Source organism: Diceros bicornis, chromosome 5 (genome assembly GCF_020826845.1).
Source record: "Diceros bicornis minor isolate mBicDic1 chromosome 5, mDicBic1.mat.cur, whole genome shotgun sequence".
Classification (NCBI taxonomy): Eukaryota; Metazoa; Chordata; class Mammalia; order Perissodactyla; family Rhinocerotidae; genus Diceros; species Diceros bicornis.
The window spans coordinates 58,550,428-58,569,094 of NC_080744.1; the positions used below are offsets into that span (position 1 = coordinate 58,550,428).

Sequence of the window (18,667 nt, forward strand, 5' to 3'; positions counted from 1 at the left end):
AGTTCAGTGAATTGATCTCACCAGATTACAGAAACATAAATACTTCTCTCTTGTAAGACTGTAAAAATACTTTGCCTAGAGCCAGCCCTGATGGCCTAGTGGTTAAAGTTTGGCCACTCTGCTTTGGCAGCCTAGGTTTGGTTCTGGGCATGGAACCACACCACTCATCTGTCAGTAGCCATGCTGTGGCCGCAGCTCACAGAGAAGAACCAGAAGAACTAACAACTTTACATCTAGAATAAACAACTATGTACTGGGTCTTTGGGGAGGAAAAAAAAATACTTTGCCTAATTTCCAGCTAAGAGGATGAGGAGGGGGTCAGAATGACCTTGTTCTACTACAGAAAGCATAATTATTTTTAATTTAGATTTTGATCCAGGAAAATTGAGTTGCTGAGAAAACTAAAATACCACCTGTAAGCCAATTTTTGAACTGCCTGTCCTGATGTTAATTTTCAGGAAGCCAAGACCCCAAGATTCCTCACGAGTTAGGCTGTGAATTTCTTGTTAAATAACCGTTAAATACAAACTGTATTCTAATAAACACTTTAGTTGTGAGCCAGTGTGAGAAGATAGGGGATTGCAGTGCTTCTGTCTTAAGAAACAACATTGAAGAACAAAGTAATTAGGAGCGTGAACTTTGAAGTCTAATTTAAATCCAGGCTCTATTACTTGCTAGCTTAACCTTGGGCAAGGTACTTAATTCCTCTGTATAGTTTCCTCACCTGTAAAATGTGAATAATAATAGTATTTACCCTCACCTGTAAAATGTGAATAATAATAGTATTTACCTCCACCATTATTGTGAGAATTAAATTAGAATACCTGTAAAACACTTAGAACAGTTGAGCATTTTGTAAACCAAAATTACTCTAAGAATCAAACCCACAATATCTAATAAAAAGGTAAATTAACCCTAAAAATGGTTAATATAATTTATCAAAATCAATCTAGTAAGATTGTTTTGATTAGCTAGAAGCCACTAAAGCAGGCACTTAATGACTTCAGTAGCATCTTATTGATTTAAGTTTATCTTCATATTATGTTTTGTTGCATGTTGGAGTCAAAGAGAGGAGCATTAAAGAATTAGGAAGCTAAGGCATCTAAAGTCATTTATGGTATGCATGTAATTTCCTGGACATTGATGTAGCAGCTGCTGCTGTTAATCATCCCATCTGCTCTCTTTTACAGCCCAAGAGGCTTTGTTAATACAGTAATAAAAGTGTGACTTGATTTATAATTGAAAGAGCAGACCGTGGTAATGCATCTCAGAATCTACAAGGAGAGACTGGAGTTAAAAGAATTATTAAAATAAATCTGAAATCATTGCTTTAAAAGTGAAAACCAGCTTGTGGAAGGTCTGATTCTTAAGAATACTTAAGACATTATCTTCTTTCTGCCTCTTACTTTGTGGGCCTATAAATAAAAGGATCTAAAATTCTAAATATATTATCTGAATCTTTGATGTGGACCTGAATCTAGCTATGCATCTTTTTAGTTAAAACTTTCTTAGTTCTGGGATAGGATTAATTTTTCCCATAGTAAAACCAGAGACTAGATTGGAGCCATTCTTTTGGCTCTCCAGATTCTTAAAATTATTGTGTTAAAAAGACTATAAATGGCATACATATTTACACCTCATTTGACCTCACTGGTCTTATTTGCCTACTTCTAAACCAGAATGATAGAATTGAAGCAAGTTCTTTGTTTGCCTTCCTGGGAGTTCTTATATGCCCATCTCTTTTTAGCAGTATGCCAGGACCACAATTAGGTTTGCCCTCTGAATAAAAGGGGAGAACTATTGAGGCCTTTCTCATTCTGAGAGAAAGGAGGAAAACATAGATAAATGATATCCTCAGTTCAGATTTTGGCCAAATCTGGTAACTTCTTTTTTTTTGGTGATATATCAGACCAATTAGAATTTTTTCCCACTTCTCTTATTCCTGAATTGAAACCGTAGTAATTAGAGAAATGGCCAGAAAAAAGAAATAGGATAAAGAAGGAATAGCAGAGGGCTTGAAAAGTCATATTTTGAATAATTAATTCTTGATTAATCAAGAATTACTTACATATTCCCACTGGTGTTTAAGATGAAAGAACAGTATAACTTTTATTGGTATTCAAAAGTCTTGGATGGCAATTGGCTTCTGATTGTCAGTGTTTTATAGACTACAGAGAATTATATAAATGTAAGTTATATATGAACATTTAGCAAAGGACATGATATTTTTAGAATCCAGCCCTATATCTGTGATCAATGTAACATGTATCCTGAGGGGAAACAAATCAGTTTTTCTTTTATTGTGGTAAAAAACACACAACAGAATTTACCGTTGTAACCATTTTTGTGCAATTCAGTAGCGTTAAGTATATTCACATTTTTGTGAAACAGATCTCCAGAACTTTTTCATCTTGCGTTTCTGAAACTCTATATCCATTAAACAACAACTCCCCCTCTCCCTCCTCCCCGCAGCACCTGGTAGCCTCCATTCTACTTTCTGTTTCTGTGAATTTGACTACTTTAGATAACCTCGCATAGGAGGAATCACACCAGTATTTGTCTTTTTTAACTAGCTTGTTTCACTTAGCATAATGTCCTCAAGGTTCATCCATAGTGTAGCATCTGTCGGAATGTCCTTCCTTTTTAAGGCTGAATAATATACCACATTTTGTTTATCCATTTATCCCTCAATGGACATTTGGGTTGCTTCTACCCCTTGGCTCTTGTGAAGAGTGCTGCTGTGAACATGAGTGTGCAGGTATGTCTTCGAGACCCTGCTTTCAATTCTTTTGGCTATATACCCAGAAGTGGGAATGCTGGGTCATATGGTAGTTCTATTTTTAATTTTTTGAGGAACCTCCATACTGTTTTCCATAGCAGTTGCACCATTTTACAATTCCCATCTCAGCTCTTTTTTAAGACCAGTTTATTTCCTTTTGACTGCTTATAGGACAACTCTTTAGATCTGGACAGAATTTGGTAATTTTATTAAAAGCCCTAAGGAGACTGATAGTTTAGTTGGCTAATATTTTAATTCTCTGTTCTGCGAAATGCCTAGTGGCCGTTCCCAAAGGTGTAACGTGTCCTCAGTAAGTTGCTTCATACTGTCCCTTTTCTGTTCTTAACCAGCTGAAAGTTAATCTACATAACAGTATTTTTTAAACACAGGTTTATTGCTTAGTTTCTTTAATGGTGTAGTCATTTCCAACTAATATTAGTAAATAGTCATAGGTAAAAGTCAAAGGTCCTCTAGTGTGTAGTATTTTCTATAGGCATATTTTCTCAAACAATTGTTTTTGGAGATAACATCACATCAGGTGGTCAGATCTGGTCAAAAGATCAGAAGTTGAAATCCCACATTTTTTACACAGGACTCATACAAATGTTCTTGAAAAAGTTAGCAACTGGTATTATGTCCAAAGATTTCATTTTAATGCTCAGCTCAAATTGTAAACAAGTTTTACTTGTAATAACTTTAGATTTTCCTTAAGTACATAGATTCATTGATTTCTTGATCATAGAATTGTACTAGCAGTTAACCCAGCTTTCAAGGTTATGAAGGAAAAGCTAACAAAAGTAGTTACAAAGCACTTTTGGGGGAAGAAGGATGAGATAAGGCTTTTAAAGATGACTAGTAAGAACCCAACTTAAAAATTATTTAAAATTAGAGTTTGGGGCTTATGAGAGAAGCAACAAAGGTTGCAGTTGGACTTCTGGTTTCTGTAGAGAGTTGCTGCCGGTTTGGTTACTCAGGTGTTAAGGTAGCTCTGGTGACTTGGCCATTTGCGATTTGTTTGGTTGGGAGGAGAGGAACGAAAAAGAACACTAATTCTCTCCATTGGTCCTCAAAACTTCTGAGTACTCCTGAGCAACTGTTGGTGTAAATAAATCATGAGTCGTGGATAGTTACTAGAGCAAGTAGCCATAAGTATTTCATCTCCAGGAAGAGCCTGTTGCTCAACTTTTTCTGGCTTGTTCTTTTGCTTAGTCAAATGGACAGCTGAGGCTTCATTCTGCTTTCAGAGCAGATTTGAACTGGGTTTGCTTTTTCTGTTTAGAAGTTAATGTGCTGATTAGCGCTCTGATCCTTCTGCAGTTTTCTGGGCCCTTCTAAGTTATGTTAGTTTGAGACCCAAAAAGTTTAGTAGGGAAATTACACCAGAGAATTCAGTAGAATGTCTGTCCTAAATTTTGGTGGATTGTGGTATGCCCCTTCACTTTGAAGTCTCTAATGAGCTTGCTCATGGTTTTCCGTAACTAGCTCAGTGGTCAGCTTCAGGCTCATTTTCCCCACCCTTCCAGCTCCCGCTTTTCCATTTTCATTAGTTCCTCTACCCTCTAGCTCAGAGGTTCTTTACTTTTTTTGTGTCATGGACCCATTAGCAGTCCAGTGAAGCCTATGGACCTATTCTCAGAATAATGTTTTTAAATGTATAAAATGGATTACAAAGGAAACCAATTATACTGAAATGCAGTTATCAAAACATTAAAACAATTTTATGTATATTTATATTAGTAATGTGCTTTTTTTTTTGGTGAGGAAGATTAGCCCTGAGCTAACATCTGTTGCCAATCCTCCTCTTTTAGCTGAGGAATACTGGCCCTGGGCTGATATCCATGCCCATCTTCCTCTATTTTATATGTGGGACACCTACCACAGCATGGCTTGATAAGCGGTGTGTAGGTCTGCACCTGGATCCGATGCGCCAAAGTGGAGTGCGCAAACTTAACCGCTATGCCACCAGGCTGGCCCCAGTAACATGTGCTTTTTAATGCTTTAAATAATAAGATCTAGGGATAGGTCTAATAACTACTATAATTTTTAAATAGAGATGAGCATAAATATTTTGAGATCTGTAATAACTACTATATCATATAAAGATATCTAATTTCTATTAGTTATAGTCTCAGGTACTGCTATTACTATTATGGTTTGTTGCCTATCTTTATAATCGAAGAAAATGCAGAATTTTAGTTAGAGGTTAGTGAAAATGAAACTGTAATTTTATTCTCATCTAAGTTCATAGACCCCACCACCACCACATTCTATGGCTCATGGACCCCAGGATAAGAACCCCTACTTTAACTCCTTCAGCTATGAGAAGGAGTTATATTGTGAAATCATTAGGGTTAATCAGATATTCACCCAGTTTGTAAAGTTAGATGCACCCTGTTCCCAAATCCAATGGACACTGAATGTCCATTCTCCCAAGCACAGAAACTTTTAGTGCATCTGTGCCATTTTTGAAACATGGTATGGAAGAGGAGTCACTGCCTGAGGTAGGCAGAATAATTGCCCTCTCCCAAGATGTCCATGTCCATGTCCTGGAACCTGTGAAGGTGTTAGGTACAAAGCAAAGGGAGATTAAGGTTGAAGATGGAATTAAGTTTGCTAATCAGCTGACCTTACAGTAGAGAAATTATCCTGGAATATTTTAGTGGGCCCAGTGTAATCACAAGGATCCTTTAAAAATGGAAGAGTCAGAGTGACTAGGGAAGGTAGACTGCCTTTGGAAGAAAGGCACAGAGAGATGCAACATTGTTCGCTTTGAAGATGGAGGAAGTGAGCCCTGAGCTGAGGAATGTGGGTAGCTGCTAGAAGCTATAAAGAGCAAGGAAATGGATTCTCCCCAAGAACCTCCAGAAAGGAATGCAGCCCTGATGACACCTTCATTTTAGCCCAGTGAGACCTGTATTGACTTCTACATAATTATAATACATTTGCATTATTTAAGCTGTTAAATTTGTGATAATTTGTTGCAGCAGCAATAGGAATAGACTGCCCCATTTCACTCGTTTCTCCCTAGAAGTAAAGGTGGCAAAAGGAGCAGTATTTTATGCCAGGGTCTTGCAGGGTAATTTTTAAAGACTTTGTGACTGCCCTGTTGTGATCTGAGTCTAGCTTCTGGGGTTGACTTATTCCTAATTGTCCTTGCCTTGTTACATTAGTATGATCACACAATGCTGTAGCTCCATCTTGCCTTACTAAATTATACTAATTTTCCTCCAGAAAATGAGTACTCTAGTTCTCCAGAAGCAGTGTTACCTTAGCTTTTAATTTGAATTTGACCTCTAAATGTAGTGGAGAGCTTGAACGGTACTACCGTTTTGAGGTCTCTTGAATGTAATGCAAGGGTTCTGCATGGAGCAAAAAGCAGTTGAACAACAGGAGGAAGAATCACAACTGGTTAACCTAAAGGGAAATTACCCAGAATCACAGTAGTACTTTTCAGTACTGAATGGCTATGTCAGCTCTGAAGGACAGCAAGCCCACATTTGTCCTTCTCAGAGCTAAGAAAATTGCGTTAGTAGCCTGAGCTTCATAGTTTGAGGCTGGTAATTGACGAGGAATACCTGTCAGGGGCTCTCTTGCTGGCAGATCTTTGTAGTGCCTCTCTGAGTTTTAGGATTAGGCTGTCTGTGCTCTTATAAACAGAGGTGCTTGAACCTGCTAGAATTAACAGCCAAAGGGTGTTAGCAAGTGTTGGGTATCCTAGCCTAGGATTCTATCACTAACAGTAACAGAAAGAATGCTTCCTTTATTTAAAAAAAAAAAAAAAGGGCAAGGGGAAGTAGGCAGGGTTGTTCTTTGGCTTTATTCACTACATCACAAGCATACTATTTTTATTACGGAATATACGTAGTTTTATTGCTACATATTGCAATACGAAATTGCTTCAATTTCTCCTTGCCTAGAAATTTAACCCCTTTCAAACAGATGGATAGTTTTGTGACTTATTGACTACTAAGAGGTTTTTAAAATATGGATTATTAAACAAGGCTTATTTTCAGTATTGGTTTTGCCACTCAGTATAATCAGTGTGCCTCCTCCCTTCCCCTAAAATGAGTCCTTCCTAAAATTTTAACTTTTGATTCAAAATTAGCTTTTTAATATAAATTATATCTTAATAATACTGATTAAAAATTCGCCTTTTAACTTTAGGCATAGCACATGAACTGTGTTATAATGCCCAGGTGTGTATTTTTTTTGATGACAAGTAAGCTATTATAGACTTTAGTCTCTTGGAAGGCTTGTTTTCTATTAACAGTCTTGTGTGAATGTGGGATACCACAAACAGAAATAGAAACATTCATTTCTTCTTATCCTTAAAAATAGTTCTGCTCAGCATTTTTTGAATCTGATTTTAAGTAAAGCTTTAATTATGCCTTGAAGGCCAACTGTGTGCTGGGTACTCTTCAGCCTAAAGAAATAAGCTTAGTTTGTCCAATGCCAATCCAGATCAGTCAACTGAAAATAAATTTGGTAAGGCCAAAAATAAAGCAGATATGAAAAGAAATCAAGTTGGGGAGGGGTACTTCACAATATGCCAGAGAGAGGGTTAACATACTTATGTAAGAAAAGTGTACATCTAACTAAGTAATGCTAACTTAGCATAGAAAAATGAGCAGAGGATGTCAAAAAAAGTCACAGAGATTCAGATGGCCAGTAAAATTATAGAAACAAGACAACTTTTCACCAGTTAACCTGGCAAAGATTTTTTATTTTTATTTATTTGTTTTGTGAGGAAGATCAGCCCTGAGCTGATAGCCTATGCCAATCCTCCTCTTTTTTCTTTTTCTTTCTTTCTTTCTTTTTTTTTTTTTTTTGCTGAGGAAGATTGGCCCTGAGCTAACATCCATGCCCATCTTCCTCTACTTTATATGGGACACCACCACAGCATGGCTTGACAAGCGGTGTGTCGGTGCGCGCCCAGGATCTGAACCTGCGAACCCCCAGGCTGGAGTGGAGCACACGCACTTAACCGCTTGTGCCACGGGGCCAGCCCCCAAAGATTTTTTAAAAGAGAGAGAATGCTTAATGTTTCTGTGGGTGCAGCACACTTATACATTGCTGGGTGGGGATGTGAACGGGTGGTCTTTCTGGAAGGCAGCTTAGCAGAACCTTTGAAAATTTTATGTCCAATAATTCTACTTAAGAATCTATCCTAAGGAAATAACCAAATGTGGGCTTATATATACACGTGGACATCACAGCATTACTTGTGATGGTAAAAACCTGGAAACTGTCTAAATAGCCATCCTTAGAGAAATGACTATGTTGTGATATACCCATACGATAGAGAGTTAAGTAACTAAAATTGGGATTTTTGTACAACTCTTAATGACTTTAAAAATGCTCAGATGGGGGGCTGGCCCCCTGGCTTAGCGGTTAGGTGTGCGCGCTCTGCTGCTGGCGGCCCGGGTTCAGATCCCGGGCGTGGACCGATGCACCGCTTCTCCAGTCATGCTGAGGCGGCGTCCCACATACACCAACTAGAAGGATGTACAGCTATGACATACAACTATCTATTGGGGCTTTGGGGAGAAAAAGGGAAAAAAAGGAGGAGGATTGGCAATAGATGTTGGCAATAGATGTTAGCTCAGGGCTGGTCTTCCTCAGCAAAAAGAGGAGGATTGGCATGGATGTTAGCTCAGGGCTGATCTTCCTCACCAAAAAAAAAAAAAAAAAAAAAGCTCAGATGGTAGAGGGGTGAAAACAGGGTACAAAGTTTTACATATGTAGAAGAATAATTTTGTAAAAGAACATCCATAGAGGAGAGATTAGGGTAGTGAATATTGTAATCAGTCTGTCTATCTTCAGCTTTCTTAGAACTCAGCCATGAGTAGTTTTTGGGATGGAGTCCCAGAGGATATCTGAGGAGCAGTCATCTGTTCTCACAGGTAGTTGTTACCTAGCTTACTAAGGGAGCACAGGTCTGTTTCATCACAGTTCTAGTCAAGCAACTTAGGTTTGGACCTAGTGGAGGAAGAGACAGGTAGTTGTGCTCTAGTTGTGACTTCAGTATCCCGTCCATCTGGGTCTCTCTTTTCTGATTAGTGCAGGGAAAGACAGACTGCTGTTCTAGCATTGCTCCAGAAAATGTTCTTGGTCTTGAAACTTCCTAGTTTAGATGGTAAATCAGAAATGGAAAACTGGCTTTATTCATCTCCGTATCACAGGAATGAGTTCTTCTAGGCGTCTTTAAAAATGGCTAAATTCTAACCTGTGCCTTTCCTGGTGCTTTAGTCTCCCTGGTGAGCTACTAGTAAATTACATTTGTATGCATATATCTTTATTATCTTGGGATTTTAATCTCTCCTAGATCTCCATCTAAAGATGACTGGTATCAGTGGGAACTGAACTAAAAGAAATCAGATGGCTTTTTATGAGATCCCTATACTGTACAAGAGCACAAGAATATGTATAGAAAGGAAGTGTATCTGTAGGAAGGTGGTTGGCAATGTATGAGACAAAAAGGAAATGTGAGTTTTGTTTTTGCCCTATTATTTGTTGTCTGTGTCTCTGCAGTGATTTTTTTGTTGTTTTTGAGATTGTGGAAGAAGCTAGAAGACAGAATCACTATCTCTAATGGAATTGGTGTAACATATAATCATATACAACTAAGTGCTCAGTAAACTTGATTAGCATAGAAAAGTTCCAGTAGAAGCGTTGTTTGCTAATATAAATCTAAATATTGGTAACAGTTTCTTTCACTGAGGGTGGCCCCACTATTGGGATGGAGATGTTTGCATGGCAAATTTAGAGTACCTAATAGATATGTCATTTCATTTTGTTCTGTTGGGTTGAAAAAGGCGTGTTTCCAAGGAACAAACTCCCTCAGATTTGTTAAGGAAATGTTTCATAAAAGATTCCATAAATCAGATGTTTTAACTGATTTGGCCTTGGGGTCTGACTTCAAAACCCTGCAATACCACACCATGGCTTTTGAAGCCAGATTCCCAGCTTTCTGTTCATGTTCTGCACAATCCAGCTTTGTTCTTTCTGGTACTGGTCTGGGTCCCACCCCACCCTTGTTTGCGGCTGATCACTGAGCTTTTGATAAAGGCCCTGGACTGACTGTATTTTCACCATGTGCCCACTAGGCTAAGCATGACTGGTTTTTATTTCGCTAGCCTGACACGGGTGTGGTGGAAGATTGTGTCTGTGTAAGTTAAAGATGAAAAGATAAGTTATCTTTACAAACAACATTAGATGTAAAGGTTCTGCCTTTCTTTGCCTGTCAGGGAGTTCAGTAATCACACATCTGGGCTTCAGTGAGCAGTTTAACCAAGGCCGCAAAGTAAGCCAGGATCCAGAGCTTGAATTCTGGACTCCAGTGTTGTGTCCTGGTCACTAGAATGTGCCCCATCAGCATTTGAAAGAATAAAAGTCATCAACTGAGAAGGAGAAATTCATTTGGACAGATTCTTTTGAAAATTATCTGTGTGTACACATACTCTTATCGGTGTCATGTACTTTGGGGTAGGGCATTTCAGCAAGGTTATGGTGTTAGAAATTAACTCTAAAATGTAAGAGTTTATTTTGGCTCTGTGATCACTTGGGCAGCACTTACAGCACTAATAATGATTTGCTGCTTATTAAACTGGCTGACTAGTGATCCTGTCTTCCCCTAAACACCTGTGGGAGCCGCTAAGGGATGCATTAAAAGTCACTTTCTAGGTTTGTTCTTAATGGCACTGTTTTATTCAGAGTATCTCTTTGTTTTCAGAGTAAGCCCCAGTCTCCAAAGAGAATTGCTTCTCTTCCCATCAACAATGGCTCCAAAGAAAATGGGATCCATGAGGAACAAGACCAAGAGCCACAGGATCTCTTTGCAGGCAAGTATGAACTCATAACTTATACTATGAATCTTCAAGTTGCTGAATTAAAGTAAAACACCAAAACATAAAACAGTACATTTATATATTTGAAATATAACTGTATGTAAGATATGATTGTGGAGGATTCCAAAACCTGTAAAAATGTAGTCCCTGCTATCAGGATTCTTAAAGGTTTAGGGAGTAAGACATAAATATACAGTTATTTAAGAATGTGAGTTATGGGGCCGGCCTGGTGGCACTGCGGTTAAGTGCGCGTGCTCCACTGCAGCGGCCCAGGGTTCGCAGGTTCGGATCCCAGGCACGCACCGACGCACCGCTCGCTATGCTATGCTGTGCTGCGGCAGCGTCCCGTATAAAGTAAAGGAAGATGAGCACGGATGTTAGCCCAGGGCCAGTCTTCCTCAGCAAAAAGAGGAGGATTGGCGACAGATGTTAGCTCAGGGCTAATCTTCCTCACAAAAAGAAAAAAAAAAGAGTACGGAGGAAAAAGCATTTTTTATGGTAAGTTTTGGCATCTTTGTCACATGAATTTCAATGGAAAATGCACAACTCTTCAAAAGGCTTTTTGTAGCACTCTAATAAGCCAAAGGTTTTAAATGAGACGTACCTCCTGTTTCGTTTCCAAGCACATTTATTAACTTAATTATTTATGTGGGGCCTGCATGATATGAATATCTTAAGCATACTTCAACTGGTTGCTTGCTTCAAAGAATCCTACCATCCTGAGATGTTCGTTATGTATACTTTTTTTTTGTTTTGTACTCCCACACCAGGGGCAGAGTATATCACCACCTCTGTTTTCCTGCTAGGGACTGGATTCCAACAGTGTGGCAACCTTGTTTGTAGACATGATTCACATTTAATGGTTAGAACATGGATCTAGACTTGGTTATGCCTTATAGATTGCCATCTCTGGTTTCATTTTAGCTCCAAATGAAAGTCTAAAAAAGAAAAAGAAACAGCTTTCTTTGAATTCCCTAAGGCTAAAGTTGAATACCTATTTATCAGCCCAAATCCAGATGGATATTTGTGTTTTTCTTTATTATAAAGAAAAAAAATCTGAGCTCTTTAGGTTTTGAACTTCTAACTCCATTGCTCCAAGTGGAAAGTGCATTCTTTTTATTTGCCTAAAAGATTTTAATGCCTAAAAATGGTGCATAATGCTCTTTTAAAAGTCCCCTCTCTAGAACCCTTAGGGAATGAGTTGTTCTGCTCCACTGAGATTTTCCCAAACAGACAAAGGTGACTCTTAAGCACTTTTTTTAAAGTGCTTAAATATTTTTTTAGAACTATTTTGATTAGGAAGATTTTCAGATATTGCACATGTCTTTTCATCTCCCTTGGACAGCATATATTAAACATAACTTAATCCGGACAAGATGATCTAAAACTAAAATACAATTCTTATTTCTTTCTTTTTTTTTTTTTTTTTTTTTCTGAGGAAAATCAGCCCTGAGCTAACATCCATGCCAATCCTCCTCTTTTTGCTGAGGAAGACTGGCCCTGAGCTAACATCTATTGCCAATCCTCTTCCTTTTTTTCCCTTTTTCTCCCCAAGGCCCCAGTAGATAGTTGTATGTCATAGTTGCACATCCATCTAGTTACTGTATGTGGGACACCGCCTCAGCATGGCCGGACAAGTGGTGCGTCAGTGCACGCCTGGGATCTGAACCCGGGCTGCCAGTCACGGAGCGCACGCACTTAACTGCCAAGCCATGAGGCCAGCCCCCTAAAATACAATTCTTAAACGGGCTGAAACAGCAGTGCCATCCTCAGATGTGGCAAACAGTGCTTTTTCCCAAGTGTTACTGTGTTTGTATCTTGAGTCCATTTTTTCTGGCTTACAGTTTTCCTGACTCTTCCTTTGATGCCTTTTTTTTTTTCTTGCTGAGGAAGATTCACCCTGAGCTAACATCTGTTGCCAGTCTTCCTCTTTTTTTTTTTTTGCTTGAGGAACATTAGACCTGAGCTAACATCTGTGCCAATCTTCCTCTTTTGTATGTGGGTCACCACCATAGCATGGCACCAACGAGTGGTGTAGGTCCGCACCCAGGAACTGAACTCAGGCTGCCAAAGTGTAGTGTGCCAAACTTAACCACTAGGCCATGGTGCCGGCTCCTTGGTGTCATTTCTTGCTGTCAGTATACCTGCCTCTTCTATCATGTTGGCTTGTAAAGCAGATAACCAAACTTATTCTTCTTTTACAAACAACTATAATAAGAATAAGTAGGGTTCATATAAGATTTTAAGGGAATACTCCTGAGAGTGAAATAAATTGGCACACTTACTGTGGCTGTGTAGTCTTTTTGCTTAATACCTGGTTCTTGCCTAAATTCTAGGTAGGAGAGGGTAGCCAAGTAGTTGTATTTGGAAATGAAAGAGGTTGCTCTCCTAAACTTATGCTAGAAGAACACCTCTTTTACCATCCTCCCCTTTTATCCATGTAAAAATTTCTTTTTTGTTTTTTTTTTTATAATTTTATTTATTTATTTATTTTTTCCCCCAAAGCCCCAGTAGATAGTTGTATGTCATAGCTGCACATCCTTCTAGTGGCTGTACGTGGGACGCGGCCTCAGCATGACCGGAGAAGCGGTGCGTCGGTGCATGCCCGGGATCCGAACCCGGGCCGCCAGCAGGGGAGCTCACGCACTTAACCGCTAAGCCACCGGGCCAGCCCATGTAAAAATTTCTTGACTCTTGTTCTCTTAGTCGGAGAACGTCTAAGTATTGAGAGTGCTTTCCATTGTTCTTGTCTCTTAACCTATAGAAATGAAGTTTAGCCATCAAAGACCCATTATTGACCTTCATTATAAAATATCAACTATTTTTAGATGCCACAGTGGAGCTATCCCTGGACAGCACACAAAATAATCAGAAGAAGGTGCCGGCCAAAACGCTCATTTCTCTTCCTCCACAGGAAGCCGTAAATTCTTCTAAGCCACAGCCAAGCTATGAGGAGGTGAGAATCTGTGCTATTGGTCTTGTTTCTCTTAGATTTTTAGGACTGTGCTGCCAGTCTGAAGTTCAGTTGAGCTTAAACCTTGAAAAAATATTTATGACTCTTGAAGAAGACATTTATAGTTAATGGACAGCCAGAATCCAATAAAGGACTCTTTCTTGGACAGAGTATCTATTGCCTTGCACAGAGGATAGTACAAAGGCTTTCAGTGGTCACTAATGATTTGCAGAGTGTGAAGTTCCCATATTCAAGAGTGTAGTCTCTCCTCATTCCCTTGTTAGCCTGACAGAGGTAAGTCTTCCAAAATCTAGTAATTATTCATAATGATCAAAGGAAGGTTTTAAGAGAATAGATGTAACAAAGACCTTTGAGCAGGCTCCAACTTAAAACTGGAAGTTGGTTCATTGGGGTTGTTGGGAATGGACAGAGCTGAACACTGATACATTGAAGGATTTATCTTGATGTTAATATATTGATATAAGATTAATACAGGGTGAAATTAATAGCCTTTTTTGGTATCAACTGTCATGATTTGTCTTCTCTTTAAAAGCTAGAGGAAGAAGAACAGGAAGACCAGTTTGATTTGACAGTTGGTATAACTGATCCTGAGAAGATAGGTAAGTGTCCTTGGGACTCCTTGTGATGTCAGGATGTGGCTGTGGAAAGCATAGTTCGCAAATTTCTAGATGGTTACCTCCAGAGAGGAACTAGCCAGTGTGAAGTACTGCATCATTATCTTTCCTGTGAAATTACACCCCTTGCTGTGCTTCTAAGGCCAGAAATAGCAGTTACCAGCACTTTATTTAGGCTTTTCTTGGCTTTAGGAAGGAAAATCAGAGACATCAAATACTATTCGAATCCTTTTTTAGGCCAGCCCCAGTGGCCTGGTGGTTCAGTGCGCTCTGCTTCAGCAGCCCAGGTTCGGTTCCTGGGCGCGGACCTACACCACTCGTCTGTGGCCATGCTGTGGTGGTGGCTCACAAACAAAAAGAGGAAGATTGGCAGCAGATGTTAGCTGAGGGTGAATCTTCCTCAATAACAACAACAACAGAAAGAATCCTTTTTTAAAAACCCAAACGTTGCCTTCTCCCACAGAGTTGATGAGACCATTTTACTCCCTTTTAAGATCATAAATTCCATTTAAACACCCTAAAGACACGTGTTCTAAAATTTGGGAATACTAAATTTGTTTATCCCTCAAGAAGTTTAGAATTCTTTTTACATATTTATCATGTACTCTTGATATCCTAATGAAGTGAGGAAGTCTGCATCTCTTTTTCATAGGTAAAGACTAAAGTATCCAGGTTGAATTTTGGTTAAATTGAAATTAGATTTTCAAAAAGCACACTTATCTTTGGCCAGAGCTTGGATTTTTCAGTAGCCTTCCCACGTCCCAAGCTTGTGAAAGCTGTTAGTGAGCAGAGAGCAACACGCCTTGACTTTCTTTGTTCCAGGTATAGTCCCTGATGGAAAAGGCTGTACAGAGCCTTGTCCTCCTAAACAGGGTTGGTGTTTATATGATTAAGAGGAAAAATGTAATTTCCAACCTTTTGTCTATTCTGAACTAGGAACAAGAATTTATAAAGACTTTATGTGAAAATGGTTTGTCCTTAAACCGTTGAGTTTTACTTTTCCTGGACTGTTGCACTGGTAGGATGTTTATAAGTATCTTACACGATTCCCTCATCCAATAATAGAGGAAATTGAGTACCAATAAGTGATATATATGTATATAGCTTTCCTGTCTGGTCACAATGTGGTCCACAGTAGAGCCTGGACCAGAACCTTGGGTAGCATGTTTAGGATTCTCTCTTGCTTCTCTAATATTTGTGAATATTCTATAAGCACATTGATTTTAAGCTAGTTATTGGCTGCTTTAAATTCTTGGCAGAATAAGATAAACTATAAGTGAATAATACTAACTGTTTTAATATGTAAAAGTCATGATGTCTGAACCGGGAGAGAGAGACAGAGTGTATTAGTTTCCTAGGGCTTCTGTAACAAAGTACCACAAATGGGGTGGCTTAAAACAACAGAAATAAATTCTCTCAGAGTTCTGGAAGCCAGAAGTCTGAAATCATGGTGTCAGCGAGACTGTGCTTGCCTGGAGGCACTAGGGAAGGACTGTCCCATGCCTCTCCCCTAAATCCTGGTAGCCTCGGGCATTCCTTGGCTTGTAGATGCATCACTCCAATCTCTGCCTACTTGTCACGTGGCATTTTCCCTGGTTGTCTTCACATCATCTTCCCTCTTTGTGTGTCTGTCTCTGTTCAAATTTCCCTTTTTTATAAGGACAGCAGTCATACTGAATAGAGGCCCATGCTGCTCACCTCATTTTCACTTGAGTACTTCTATAAAGAACCTGTTTCCATATAAGGCCACATTCTGAGGTACTGGGAGTTAGGACTTTCAACATATTTTTGTTGCTGTTGTTAGTAGTGCTGTCGAGTTGATTCTGACTCCTAGTGACACTGTGTACAGCAGAGCGGAACCCTGCTCAGTGTTTTTGTGTCATCCTCTCACCTTTCAGCACTATATCAGACAATGCTGCTATTCATAGGGTTTTCATGGCCAATTTTTTCACAAGTGGACGGACAGGTCCTTCTCCCTAGTCTTCGTCTGAAAGCTCCGCTGAAATCTGTCCACCATGGGTGACTCTTGGTATTTGAAATACCAGTGGCATAGCTTTCAGCATCACGGCAACATGCAGCCGCCACAGTATGACAACTGACAGATGGGTGGTGTGGTTCCCTGACCAGGAAATGAACCCCGGCTGTGGTGGTGTGAGCACCAAATCTTAACTACAAGACCACCAGGGCTGGCTCTTTTATTTTTAGGGGGTCACGGTTCAACTCATAAGAGTAATTTAAACATCCCATGGATCAGATGTATTTAAACATCAATCACTTTTGGTGATAAGCCTGCATCCCCTTGTACCATAGTCTAGATTCTTGGTCGTGTTGATGCCAAGAAACCAGCTACTTAAAGCATTTTCATATTCAAGGCCTGATCTTTATAACAAACCTTCTGTTTGTGTGGGCTCTTTATTCAACATGTGCTTCTCATTCTTGCACACATCTAAATAAATTAGAATTCTACTTCTACCAGGATAAGCTTTTTAGAGCCTTGGTAATTTGCATGTGCCATCTTCAACTTTCTGAAATTATTTAGAAAATGAAGGTAAATTTAAAACTGCTGCACTACTGGCCCATTTCTTTATCTCATGAGCTCTGTATGTACATGGAAGTATGTCTCTTTTCTCACACATTGTCTCAGTAAAAGCAGCAGATATGCCAAGTGTCTGAAGATCCTGCTTTGCTCCTGTGTTTTGTGTGTATTTGCACTTAGACTTTCTTTAATTGCAGCTACTAAATTATGGGATTGTCCTTCTGGATGTTTGATCATGACTATTCAATTGTGAATGAAAATTTGAGTGCTTTTTCTTTAAATTTTTATTTCCTTTTATCAGTGGTAAACATCCTTAATAGTATTAGGCAATGTAGTATAAGTGTTTTAGAGGAGAACTAATGGTGGTAATCAATATAAAGTAACTTTTAAAGCTTGGCTTATGATTTCTGTTTTATGCACACTCTTTTGGTAGGGGCTGGAGAGGTAGAGAAGGCAAGCTCTCAATTCCTATAATCTCCAACTTCTCTGTGTACTTTATAAAAGCAGGCATTCCCAGCCATCTCATTGAAACCAAGTTAACAATATATGATCCTGCTAATCCATACTTCACCTTGTTCCCCTGGGCCCTCACCCCAGGACCAGTTCAGAAGCTTAAGCAGCTAATAATTGTTGACCTAGATTTTCCTGTTTGATGTGGGGAAAAATCAAGGGGTGGAGAGGAAGAGAAGAAACCAACCCCAAACACCGGAGTCCAGCCCTGGAGCTGTGTCTGTGTAGAATCCAATGTATGTCTTTTCAATACTCAGAGAGTCAATGGTGCCTTTCTGTCCCTAAGTAGTCTAGGTCAGGACACTACCACAGAGAAAAACAATTGCTTGAATCCCAAATTATTTAACAGTTAAAGGCTTTTTCAGAAAAATAATTCCTCCAGGAAAGAGAGATTTGTGTGACATCAGGCAGCCGAAGTACCTTCCTGCCAGGCCCTTTGCTCTGGGTGAACATCCTAGATGAGAGGGGTCAGTGTCCCCCAGCACCAATGGAAGGGGCCGTGACAGTATTTCTGAAAGAGCAAACAGCTCAGAGCTAGCTTAGGGTAGAACTACTTGTTTCCTTTTACATCAGTCGCTTCCTTCTCCTCCTCGTGCTTTATACAGCAAGAGAATTGTTTGGTTTTAGACAGATGTGTATAACCAGCCCAAATATTGGCATGGTAACAACTGATGGATTGTCAGTATCCACTGCTTCTTTGTGGAGGGTATAAATGGAGCCTGGCTTTGGAACAGGAGGCTGACTCTCTTGTCTAACTCAAACTGGGGCCCAGCCAGCATCCATAGCGGCATGATATGCACCACAGAAGCCCTGAGGCAAAGTGGGGACTGGATTGTAGGACAGTGTATAAAGCTTGGAGATGAAACAAGTATCCTTCTTTTACAGGGCTCCTGTGGCTTATGGTTACTGGTTAAATATTAGCAAGATTAGCACTGCTTGGGGTTACAGAATAATCCTCTCCTGCTTTCTTGTTCTCCCACAGGGGATGGTATGAATGCCTATGTAGCCTACAAAGTTACAACACAGGTAAGTCCAAGGGACCCTGCTGACGACCACCTTAGTAGACTGGGTGCTTATACCAAGAAGATCATCATTCAGATTATTTCTGGGTGTTTCTTTAGTTTCTTTGCCAACATCTTCCTTCAAGTTTACTCAAGATGGAGCAAGCCTGCACCCCCTTGGTAATCTCATCTGAGCCTTTCCACTTTTCTTCCAGAGAGCTAACACTTCAGTGTGAAACTTTGTAAGTTTTATTAAGACGTGCAGTGTATCTGGTATAATCCCATCCCTCTTAAGAACTATGTGGCTTAGAGCTAGTTTGGCGGATTGCCCCAAACTATATCACCTGTTTAAAAATCGTCAGTTCTTCTGAGGTTTCCTATATGGAACTTCTTTTAATGCTTTCCC

At 39.5% G+C, this 18,667-nt stretch overlaps 1 protein-coding gene across 1 annotated transcript in view; it reads left to right on the forward strand.

Moving 5' to 3' along the window:
- SNX1 (sorting nexin 1) overlaps positions 1-18,667 on the forward strand; it is a 33,197-nt gene that overhangs the window by 1,909 nt on the left and 12,621 nt on the right. The window contains exons 2-5 of the mRNA XM_058541794.1: positions 10,512-10,620; positions 13,455-13,582; positions 14,133-14,199; positions 18,243-18,286. Coding sequence (XP_058397777.1) covers positions 10,512-10,620; positions 13,455-13,582; positions 14,133-14,199; positions 18,243-18,286 — 348 coding nt within the window. The remainder of the gene's footprint in view (positions 1-10,511; positions 10,621-13,454; positions 13,583-14,132; positions 14,200-18,242; positions 18,287-18,667) is intronic.